Source organism: Orycteropus afer, unplaced genomic scaffold, assembly GCF_000298275.1.
Source record: "Orycteropus afer afer isolate SDZICR_OR568_19922 unplaced genomic scaffold, OryAfe1.0 scaffold00200, whole genome shotgun sequence".
Lineage (NCBI taxonomy): Eukaryota > Metazoa > Chordata > Mammalia > Tubulidentata > Orycteropodidae > Orycteropus > Orycteropus afer.
In genome coordinates, this window is record NW_006921787.1 from 200,345 (window position 1) to 213,097 (window position 12,753).

General features: G+C 35.4%; 1 protein-coding gene across 1 annotated transcript in view; it reads right to left on the reverse strand.

The window, feature by feature from the left end:
• AGPAT5 (1-acylglycerol-3-phosphate O-acyltransferase 5) overlaps nt 1-12,753 on the reverse strand; it is a 130,099-nt gene that overhangs the window by 15,330 nt on the left and 102,016 nt on the right. Inside the window, exon 6 of the mRNA XM_007948065.2 lies at nt 365-526. Within this exon, the coding sequence (XP_007946256.1) occupies nt 365-526 (162 nt within the window). The remainder of the gene's footprint in view (nt 1-364; nt 527-12,753) is intronic.

Sequence of the window (12,753 nt, forward strand, 5' to 3'; positions counted from 1 at the left end):
TAATGACAGTAAGTTCCATAAATACTTTATTAAAAACACACACAAAATATGACCACTCACCTATAATACACATATCAATATTGCCAGGTTAGCATTTCCCTTCCTCATTCCTTCCTTTGATTGATTTGGCTTTCCATTTTTATGTGTGAATTTCAGGTAGAAAGAAGCTGGGCTAATAACAAGTGAGCTCAAACAACAAATATGGCAGTCAAAAAATACCAAACTTAACAAGACTGATGAAATTTTAATTATTACATATTAATAACCTATTGAAAATAAAATCAAAGAAATGTAATAAAATAGAATATACTTAATCTATTTTTAAAAAACGAAGTACACACATAATTGAAAATATAAAATTTACCAGTCATGGATGGCGCTTCTTTTCGCTGCCCCTTATCATCCACAGTCCCTTCATAAGCCACTGTAATATCATAAATTGCATCTAAATAATTCTTCATAGAATCAAAAGCAACATGTGTTGCCTTGACTCTTGGTGTCAGCACATGTTTTAATACTGCAAGGCCTAGGAAAAAAGTTTGGTTTAGTGTGGCCATAAATTAGTCACAAAATACCTTTACAACAGAGTAAAAGACATCCAAATTATCTTAAAATTTTCACAAACAGACCAGAATGTACTAATATCATAACCTCATATCTTTGGGACTTTATAGCTTAAAAAGCACTTGCACATGCCATTTTCCATTTACTACAATATTCATTTAATATACATTTATTAAATATCTAAATGTACAAAACACTGTGTTTGAAGATGTGAGAAAATAGGCCTTCAAGAAGCTCATGACCTTTTATAGATTCTTCAACTTAATAAACCTTGACAAGGATAAAGATTATTTTTCTCATTTCTGGCTATTAAGTAAAGATGGTAGTATCTTGCCCATGGTCATTCAAGATGTTTCAGGAATACAATTCATATTTTCTGACTCCCATGATTACTTCAGCTCTATTTCTATGCAATTAGAGATGGGGGAAGGAGATGAAGACGTCACCTAAATGACTCTCAGTGTGTACAATATCTGAAATAAGAGGTAATGCAGTCTTTATAAAGTGAAATATAAGCCCGATACTTTTAGGATAAACTTCTTTGTATGATTTTTAAAAAACTGATACAATTAACATACCATAAAATTCATCACTTAAAAATGTACAATTCTGTGCTTTTTAGTGTATTCAGAAAGCTGTGAGACCATCATAACTATCTAATTCTACATTTTCTTTTTAAAACTTTTTATGGTGGTTTGGGTGAAAATTTACAGAGCAAATTAGTTTTCTCTTCAACAAATTATATACATTTTGTTTCATGACATTGATTGCAATCCCTACAATGTAATAAGCACTCTTCCCACTTCCTCCGTGTTCTGTGTTCTTCGTTTCTATTCATCCTTCTTTCCTGCCCCTTTCTATATTATGCCAAATGACCTAGATGTCTCCAGAGATTATGGTCCTAAATCCCCAAGCCCAGTGACTCATTCTCTCAAGATGTTTGGTTATGGCTAAGAAGTTTTCATTAACTTTGTCCCCTGTATACTTTACTATATATATGGATTTACTTGCAGCACACATAAATATATATATAGAAATATCACCTGCCTAATCATATACATTTGTGGCTGCAGTTCCATTCACCTTCCCACTTGTGTTCAGCTAGCATGCTATGCATCCACTCATAGATTACTGTTATTATTGTAATTACAAGATTGGTATGTAATAGTATTTATCTTTGTTGCCTTTAAATCTTGTGCAACACTTTCATTTTTCATTACCCCCAAAAGCTACCTTAGTACCCATTAGCAGTCACTTGCCATTGCTCTTTATCTTAGTCTGTGGCTGCTGCTCATTTACTTTTCATCTTTATGGATTTTCCTACTTTAGACATTTCATATAAATGAAATTATACAAAATGTAGCTTTTGGTGTTTGGCTTACTTCATTCAGCATGTTTCTGAGGTTCATCCATGTTGTAACATGTATCAATACTTCTTTTTATAGATAAATAATATTCTACTGTTTGAGTACACATTGTTTATCCATTCATCTGTTGATAGACATTTGAGTTGTTTCTACATTTTGGCTTTTAGTATAAGACTGTTACAAACATTCACATATAAATTTTGTGTGACCATATGGTTATAATTCTCATGGGCATATCTGATACAGTTTTAAGAGAGCTTCTTTAACTGAGAAACTATTACAATTTCTATAGAATAACTAATTACATATTCATTAGTGTTCCTACTAAGTTAAAAAATTAGTTCTCCTCTCCTTGCCATTTCCTATTACTTCCCTTTCCCTTGATTATTTACTGAGATGTTAACAGAGGAGTAGCTTCTAGAAGAAGTGACATGAAAAGAGACACAAAAAAATTTGATGTGGATTTTCTGTTGCCTATCTCCAGGGAAAATAAGCAGCATAAGAAGAGCAGCTATAGTATGGTGAGAGCTTTCTGCAGAAGAATTTTTAAAATGCAGGGTTGGTGTGGGAAAGAAAAAGATTCCCACAATCACATATCTGACTTAGGTCCCCAGGGAAGCAGTTTAATTTATTCATAAACTTATAATAAAATCTAAACAGTATACCAGGCTAGGAAACATCTATTTACCAATTAAATTAGCTAACACTTCGTTCTTTGTTACTGGAACTTATGCAATTTTATTGAAGTCCAAAGTTTTGCATAATCACACCGTGGTGTTCAATAAGAGCAATTAATGACAAAAATCTAAGCAAATTAGGTAAGATAGGAAAGTAGTATTTCAAAAACATGAAAGAAAAAGAGTTATAATGAGGTATGAAAAAAAAGTTTTGTGACAAATGAATAAAAAACTAGCCACTACTAGTATGCAAAGGAAAAAAAAAAAATATTTTCATTGAAGACTGCCCTTTGGGCAGTTATATTTAATTACTCTAAGTGAATGCTCTGTATCAAATTCTCATTATCAAACCCATATTCTATGTATTTATGTTCTTTATACATTTCAGTTCTTCAAAAGAAACAGCCAATAAGGAAGGAGAAAAACAAAGAGATCATGGTGGCACAGATGCTCAGAGAAGAAAACACTTCAAGGAAAAAAAATTATCAAATGCATTGAAAACCTTTGAAAAGTCAAGAACTGGAAGTCAGTACCTGCCCGAATGGAGGTTACATGATACTGTGACTAGTATTTTCAGTGAAGTGGTAGGAATGGAAGCTCAAAAAGTGGTTTAAGTGAGGTGTGAATATGCGAGGTTAGAAAAAAGGATTTTTTCTATATGTATATATTTATCGACACATGGTATATTAATTTTCCAAGAATTAGGATAATGTAAAATATCCTCACCATGAAAACAAACAGAAAATGATCCTTCTTTGTTGATTCAGAAGTCCTGTCATAATCCTAAATTAGAGCCAGAAACTAGTCCATGCAGGGTGTTTTTATAATCTCTGACCAAGTAGCCTTTGATTATTAACAGTGATAAGGCAATCCCTATCCTGAAACTGAGTCATTATAAAAACCAATGTAATAATAATAATAAAGTTTAATTAGAATTTCAATAGAGAAAAAGTAAAATAACCAAGTCCAAATTAACTGCTCTGGCTTGAGCTCACTATACTAAAACTCGGTGTCTCTGCCTCTAGAAAACCCCATAAAAGCCCAGAGCCCTAAAGAGACAAAAATGGTAGCTAATTAAATTCATTTTTCCTATCCAATACCTAGTATCTGTTTCTTCTTTACCAGTTGACCAAGCTTCTCCTTAAGGGTCATTTATGGTGGTGGTTTTATTAGTATACCTGAATTTTTTGGTTAATATTGTATTTTAGATATATAGAGATTGATTCCATTTTAGAAAGTATAATCATAGGAGACAGGAAAACTTTCAAGGTACAATTAGGAAATTTTATAGTTACATGCATAATTTAGGTTGCAATGTATGGCTTGTTTTACATTCAACGTCACTCATACATTTAGTTTCATTCCTCATTCACCATGTCCAACCCTAACCCAGTCTCCTCCCCTCCCTACCCTGTAACCTTCCCCCGTGCCCCTCATAATTATGCACTCCTGTTTGTCCTGCATTTCCTCAGTTTGAATGTTGGTCCTTTGGTGTCCCATGGTCTACTGCTCTAAGGGATGTATTACCATTGAGCGTGTGGATGCGGCATCCTGGGTTGAGTGGTCAGCGTGTACATCTTGTTAACTATTGGGCTGAGAGCCCACCCTGGGGGTGAGTTTTATTCTAACTGCTTAAAGTATTTCAGGGCCATAGTATTGGGAGTCTCACCAGATTTCATCTGGCCAGTAATTCTGGTCGTTACTGAGGTTTTGGATTTTGTTCCACGTTTTCCCTCTCACTCTATCCAGGATCTCCAGATTTGATCCTTTCCTGAGTGGTTGGTATTGGTAGCCAGGCACCATCCAGTTCTTCTGGTCTCGAAGGCCATCGTGTCCTAGGTCTGACTGCTTCTAAATGCCCGTTTTTTGTTTTTTATTTTTTTTTGCGTTCTTCTTCACTTCTGACGCTAGGAGACCATTAGCCGCATCTTAGATGGCTGCTTGAAAGCTTTTAAGATCCCAGTCACTACTCACCAATGTAGGATGTGGAGCAACGCTTTTATGTATTTTGTTGTGCGAATTGAGTCTGGTGTACTCCAGTACTATGGTCCTGAGGTAGTAGCTCTATTGGATCTCTCTCCCATAGTGTTGGGATGTCTGTGAGGGATTACTCTGTGCCAGTTTTCTATTATTTCTGTAAGGACTGCAGGTATTTTGTATCACTAGTGTCTGTATAAGATTAGCCTCAGCTGAGTCTATCCTTCATCTAGAGTGTACCTCTATTCACTGACCCGTCTGCTCATCTCAGGTGTTTATGTATTTATCTGTATAGCCTAGTGTTTGTTGTTAATGGCAATGTGATATCGTGGACACATTGGCTGGTTTTAGCATCTGTCGTCTATCTCTTATGTGCACAGTTCAGTGTCCTCTCATTTCCCAATGTTATCATGGTGGTCATATATCCTTCCCATATATCCCTCCCCTTATCCATGTCAGCATGAAAGCCCCAACTAGCCCTAAATTAATCCCTCCCATTCCCTCCCCATCCCAGTAACCTACTAGGTGAGTTCCATTTCCCAAGCAAACCATTCTCTGTCTTTTTACAGTAATGGGCTCATACAGTACTTATCCTTCTGTGACTGACTTATTTCATTCAGCATAATGTCCTCCAGGTTCATCCATGTTGCAAGATGGTTCGCGTATCCCTCATTGTTCTATAATGTGGCATAGTATTAGGTTGCAACATATTTAATATATACTATCTTATTAGATCCCCACAAGTTAGGTAACTGAGGCTCAGAGAGGTGAAGTGACTTGCTCAAAGTTACACAGCAGGTAAAACCCTAAAGCCTAGGTAAGTATTTTTCCTATTCAATAACTATTAACAAATAGGGTCCTATTTTCTAAAGCTATAAACATATAAGTCAGAAATTAATGAAGCAATAAAAAAACTTGAATAGCTATAAATCAAAAAGTAGCTATAGCACTTGGTAAAATACAATGCCTTAAAAAGAGAGAAAATATTCTCTCAGAATGCAAAAATTTTACTAATACTTTAAGTTGTTTTTTTTTTTTTAATCATAACTAACTGGTGAAAGCTTCAGAAAAAAAAAAGGACGCTGAAAAAAGGATAATATGTTGGTATCAGCATAAGGAGGAGAGGAAAGAAAGAAATATCAACAAAAGTGAAGAAGCAGAGAACTGATGGTCTGTTGAGCACATTTGTAAAGAGCTAGTAAGAAAAAATATTGAAAAGTACACTGGGGTCAGATTGCTTTAAAAATGAGGCTGAGGCACTTATATTGATCTGTGGGCATCCGAAGATTTTAAGCAAATGCAGAGACATAATCCAGATCCTGAGAAATATATTTTAGGTTTCAGATGTAGTTTGGGACATAAGGATATAGAAAATGACGTCTGACTTAGGACTGAAAAGAGAAAGCATAGGCAGGTGATATTAAAAGACAAATATGCATTGAATCAGCAATTAATTGAATATGGTAATAAAGGAATAAAAGAACAAAAGAAATAAAAATAACCTGGCTTTTGCTACTAGGAAAGAGGGATAAGGTGGTGTCATAAATATAAAGAATGGTCAGGAGGAAAAGCTGAGGAGGGAATGTATGTTTGTGCATATGCACATACCCATCATGCAAAGAGCAGAAGTAGGAGAATGGGTGGCAGCAAAGAAAGAGAGCATAAGTTTAAACTAGACAAGTTTAAAGTTAAAGTAATAAAACATGTAAAAGTTAGTTGGCAATACAGTCTGTAAAATGGCAAGAGTCAGCCAGAGATAGTCATTTGAGAATCATTTAGACATGACAGTTGAAGTTACAACAGTGGTTAAGAATACTAAAGGAGAGAAGATGAAAAAGGCAGGCAAGAATACAGTCTTAGGGAACACTCACTTTTTAATAAAATAAGAACAAAATGATAACAAGGAATAGAATACCTCAATAGAAAAAAGAAGAAAGCCAATGTAATGAAAAGCCAAGGGAAGAGAATGATCAGAGGAAGAGGAGGTGATATTTACCTTAAAATATGTAATATACACACACACGTACTCCATATTTATTTGTGCAATAAAGTCTATTTATTTTCTGATTTTATATATAAAGTAATAAGTCCATAAAAAGTGTTAAAAGCTGCGTGGAAATTAACAAATATAAGAACTCAGAAAATAACATGAAACTTTGGAGATCACAAGTAAGTTAGAAGTGGAATAAATTACTGGAGAGTAGATGAAGTCAAATGCCAGAAAGAAAGGAATTAAAGAGTAAATGGTGACAAACTGGAAGAACAGAGGACCACACTTCTCTTTCAAGAAGATTAGCACTAAAGAAAATATTTATTTATTTAGGAATATGAGAATTGAACTACTTCACATGGTAAACTGGGGAGGGGGTAGGGACTCTAGAGAAGAGTGGTGGTATAAGCAAAAAGAGATGACTGAAACAACAACACTATGAAGACAGACTACATAGAACCAAGAGGACAAAGTTGTTGTAGTTATGTAAAGAAGATAACTTTCCTACAAAGATAAGAGGTCAAGTTAAGAGATTCAAAATTGGTATTTTTGAAATAGAAGGACTATTGAGTACACTCTTGTCAAAAGAACATAACTTCTTCAAAGTAAAGAAACCTTAGGATGTGAAGGGGGAAAAAATCTATGAAAAATACGAAACAGTCAAACTGAGAAAAATAAAAAAAATTGCTAAATACAGCAGTATTGGCTTAACAAAAAAAAGATAAACCAAACTCACTGCCATCAAGTCAATTCTGACTGAGAAAGACCCCCACTGGGTGTCCGAGGCCATAAATCTTTACGGAAGTAGAGCACCCCATCTCTGCTCGTGGAGTGGCTGATGGGTTTGAACCACTGACATTCTGGTTGGCAGCCAAGTGCCTTATCCACTACACCACCTTAGTAATGGCTTGTTGTTGTTATATGCCATCGAGTTGGCCCCGACTCATAGAGACCCCTCCTTGGGTTTCCCAGGCAGTATCACTACGAAAATAGGAATGCCCAACCTCCCTTCCGAGGAGTGGCTGGTGGGTTTGAACCGCCAGCCTTCTGGTTAGCAGTCAAGTGCCTTAGGCACTATGCTACCAGGAGATTAAATGATAGAGTCAATCAGATTTTATGATGTTCTTAATTGCTAAAGAAGGGAGAAAACAAACAGGATAAACTACTGTTGAGAAATGGCAAGGCAGAAATAAAATATCAAAGGCAATGTGAATGACAAAGGAGTAGCCAGTAGGGTACTGGGTGTGGAGTCAAATGAGAACTGTACAAGGCCTTCACAGTTGTAAAAAGGCCAGGTAAGTGAAGTCACAAAGAGCCCAAAAAAAACACATTCAGAGTAAGAGAGGGGAAGAATTAAGAAGCAGGCTATATAACTTGCAGGGCCCAGTGCAATATAAAAATGAGTCTTCTTGTTCATTATTAAGAATTTCAAGACAGTGAAAGTAGAGCATCAAATCAAGTGCAGGACCCTGCATAGGAAAGGAATCGTCTCCTAGAGCCACCTAAAAGGACCTAACCAATACTTCTATTTTGGACCAGTGAGACTCATTTTAGACTTCTGGCATGAAGGAACATGAGAGGACAAATTTGTGTTGTTTTAAGCAACCAAGTTTGTGGTAAATTGCTATGGCAGCCACAGGAAACTAATACACTACCTTACACTACCAGTAAAAGGATAAGAATGTGTCTTTTCCACCCAACCTGGGCCAACACTAGATAGTAACTTTCTTTTTTTAACATATTCCACGTTGACTTTCAAAAGGTGGTGTCACATTGCTTATTGAACGTGCATTTCTTTGATTACTAAAGTGGATGGGCATTTATTCCCATCTGTGCTGGCCATTTGTATCTCTAATTTCCTATTCATGTCCTTTGCCTAATTTTCTAGTTTATATTTTTTATTTATAAGAGCTCTCTGTATACTAAGAATATATGTCCTATATTGCACATATTATGTCATTTTCCATCTAAATATTATATGTTGTTTCAGACCTAAAAATAATTTTCATTCTGTAAAGTCTGCAAGGGAAAACATTCCTTCTACTAGCTTTCCTTTTTTTTTCTTTTTTTTTGGAAATGAGTGACAAAACTATATAATAGCCAAAGTTATTCATATTGTGAATGTAAAATTCCACAAATCCTGAACAGCTTTAAAGATATAAAGGTCTTATTACTTGTTCAATATTACAATCTTAAGTATTTGGTTTGTTAATATAGAGTCTTCCTTGTTTTCTCTTAATTCCTGTTTTCTATTAATAACCCAAGTCCATCCCACTCCCATCAAGTTGATTATGCCTCTTAGCAACCTTTTAAGACATATTAATAGGGTTCGAAAAGTTTAAATATGTCATCTTGCTATATACTATAGCAAGAAACAAACAAACAACAACAAAACGCTATGGAGCTCATTTCATGGTTTTAGGAAGTGGATTAATATAATTTAGATTTCAAATTCCTTAGTAAAAATTTGAATGCAAATATCTAAAATGATTCCAAGGAAAATTAGTTAAATTGAAATACTTCATATGACTAAGAAGGTTTAAGTATTAAAGCAGTACCTGAATGTTTACAAGACCTCAGTATGAAGACAGTCTATCTCTCATCTCCAGGTTATCTTATAATAATAATGTAACTGCTGTTTTTTTTTTTTTTCTTTTTCTGTAATAACATTTAGGTATAAAATTAAGGTTTACCTATAAATATTAGAGCTCTGGTAGCATAGTGGCTAAGACATTTGACTGCTAACCAGACGGCTGGCGGTTCAAACCCACCAGCCACTCCTCGGAAGGAAGGTTGGGCAATCCTACTTCCGTAGTGATACTGCCTCGAAAACCCAAGGAGGGGTCGCTATGAGTCGGGGCCGACTCGACGGCACATAACAACAACAACAACAACATTCTGGTCAAAACACAAAAATTTGACCCAACTAATCTGTTGCATTTATGACTACTTGTATTTAGACCTGCGGCTTTCAAACTTTAGAATGCTTCAGAATCATTTGGAAGGCTTATAAAAATACAGATTGCTGAGCCCCACTCTTAGAATGTCTAACTCAGTAGGCTTGGGCTGGATTCTGAGCACATATACTTCATGCAAGTTCCCAGGCAATGCTGATGGTACAGGCACTCCACTTTTGAGAACCACTGATGTAGAATTTAGACCATAACTTGAGGGGAAAAAAAATTCACAATAAAACCCAAAACCAAATCCATTGCCATCAAATCAATGCCAATTCACAGTGACCTGATAGGACAGAGCAGAACTGCCTGATAGGGTTTCCAAGGCTGTAAATCTTTACAGAAGCAGACTGCCTCATCTTTCTCCCACAGAGCAGCTGGTAGGTTCGAACCACCAGCACTGTGATTAGCAGCTTAATGTCTTAACCACTGCACCCTCAACTGAAAGAAGTGTGAACCAGCAAGAGAAATAAATAAAAATATTATTTATTTTGGTAAAAATGTGTAAGTAAATGATATAGAAATAACTTCAAAGTTTTCAAAGTTATTGAAAATTTTCTATGCCCAAAGCACTACAACAGGTGCTATAGAACAGCAAAAGCAACCTGCTAATCTACATCAAATAGAACAGGAATGTGATCTACTATCTAAAACTATTACTGTCTACTTCTATCATCTTTTAAAACTATTATCTTACATCTTTGCCAGTTGGAAACATGCTACAGAAATAGGGAATAAGAATAGGCAAAATTATCTGGAAGTAAAATATAGTTGTAATGTACACACTGATGAATAACTTATTATGCATAGTGATGAAATTTGTTTATTGCTATAAATGTAATTAGAAAACTTTCTCACTCCCATCCTTTGTTCTTACTCTTTTTCCTATCATAGAATTAAAAGTTATAGACTAGAAATATAAGGTTTAAGTATGGTCTTCTAATTAATTATTTTGTTTCTCCTCCCCACGAATCATTTTTAATTAAAAAATAATTGAGGCATATAAGATTAATTTTGCGCTTTTTAAAAACAACAACAACAACATAACAACAACAACATAACAACAAGATTAATTTTGCGCTTTTAGTAGGAACAGGCACCATTCTAAAAATCACTGTAAAAATAAACAGATACCTAACAACACAAAACAGCAATAACAGATCAACAACTTGCAAAGAAATTAGCAGCCACAGAATTTCAAGAAGTCAATCCTAATAAGTTTATTGGGATTTAAACTAAAATAATAAAATTTAAGTTAATTAACAAAATATTTTAGGACCATTATCATGGAAAGGTCATTTTTACTTACTGCATGATATATTTTCCATCACTCGTCTGTTAAGTTTGGTGTACTGTGGTGGTTTGCCTGTTGTTCTGATCCTGCAAGCTATGCCAGAAGTATTTCAAATATAAGCAGGGTCACCTAGGGTAAACAGATTTCAGCAGAGCTTCCAGACTAAGACAGACTAGGAAGAAGAAAGTGGCCAGATCTACCACTGAGAGAACTGGCCAATGAAAACCTTATGAATAGCAGTGAAACACTGTCTGATGTAGTGCCAGAAGATGAGCTCCTTAGGTTGGAAAGCATTCAGAATACTGTGGAAGAGCTGCCTCCTCGATTTAGAGTTGACCTTAATGGCATGGATGGAGTAAAGCTTTTGAGACCTTTATTTGCTGATGTGGCACAACTCAAAATAAGTAACACCTACAAATGTCTAGTAATATGAATGCAGAATGCACACACTGTAAATCTAGAGAAACTGGAAATTTCCAAAAAATTAAATGGAACACATAAAGACTGATATCCTAGGCATTAGTGAGTTGAAATGGACTAGTATTGGCCACTTTGAATCAGATAATCATATGATCCACTATGCCAGGAATGACAAATTGAAGAGGAATGGTGTCACATTCATCTTCAAAAGGATTTCTGGATCTATTCTGAAGTACAATGCTGTTAGTGATAGGATAATATCCATACACCTACAAGGAAGACAAGTTAATACTATTATTCAAATTTACACACTAACCCACTAAAGTTAATGGTGAAGAAACTGAAGATTTTTAACAACTTCTGCAGTCTGAAAGTGACCAAACATGTAATCAAGATGTATTGGTAATTGGAATGAGAAAGTTGGAAACAAGTAAGAATCAGTAGTCAGAAACTACGGCCTTGGTGACAGAAATAACAGCTGAGATTGCATGACAGAATTTTGCAAGATCAACAACTTATTCACTGCTAATACCTTTTCTGAACAACATACATGTGGACCTCGTCAAATGGAATACACAGGAATCAAACTGACTATGTCCGTGGAAAGAGATAATGTAGAAGCTCAGTATCATCAGTCCGAAGAAGGCCAGAGGCTAACTGCAGAACTGATCATCAATTGCTCATATGCAAGTTTAAGCTGAAACTTAAGAAAATTAAAAGAAGTCCACAAGAGTCAAAATACAACCCAGAGCATCTGCATTTACAGACCATCTGAAGAACTGACTGCATGCACTGAACACCAATGACCGAGACCAGACAAGTTGGGGAATGACATTAAGGTCATCATACACATACAAAGTAAAAGGTTACATTAAAATGACAGGAAAGGAAGAATAAACCAAAATGATGTCAGAAGGGATTTGAAACTTGCTCTTGAATGGAGAATAGCTAAAGCAAATGAAGAAATGATTAAATGAAAGAGCTAAACAGAAGTTTTCAAAGGGTGGCCTGAGAAAACAAAGTATTACAATGAAATGTGCAAAGACTTAGAGTTAGAAAATCAAACAGAAAGAACAAAAGGTATTTTTCAAGGGGAAAGAACTGAAGAAAAACTTCAAGCCTTGAATTGCCATACTGAAGGATTCTATGGGCAAAATGGTGAATGATGCAGAAAACATCAAGAAAAGATGGAAAGAACACACAGTAACTACACTAGAAAAGAACTGGTCGATATTCAACCATTTCAGAAGGCAGTGTATGATCAAGAAGCAAAGGTACTGAAGGAAGATGTCTAAGCTGCAATGAAAGAACTGGGAAATACAAGGCTCTAGGAATTAATGGAATATTTTACTGAGATGTTCCAACAAATGGATGCAGTACTCCAGGTGCTCACTTCATTTATGCCAAGAAATTTGGAAGACAGCTCCTGGCCAACTAGGAGCTCTGATAGCATAGTGCCTAGGGCACTTGACTGCTAACCAGAAGGCTGGCGGTTCAAACCCACCAG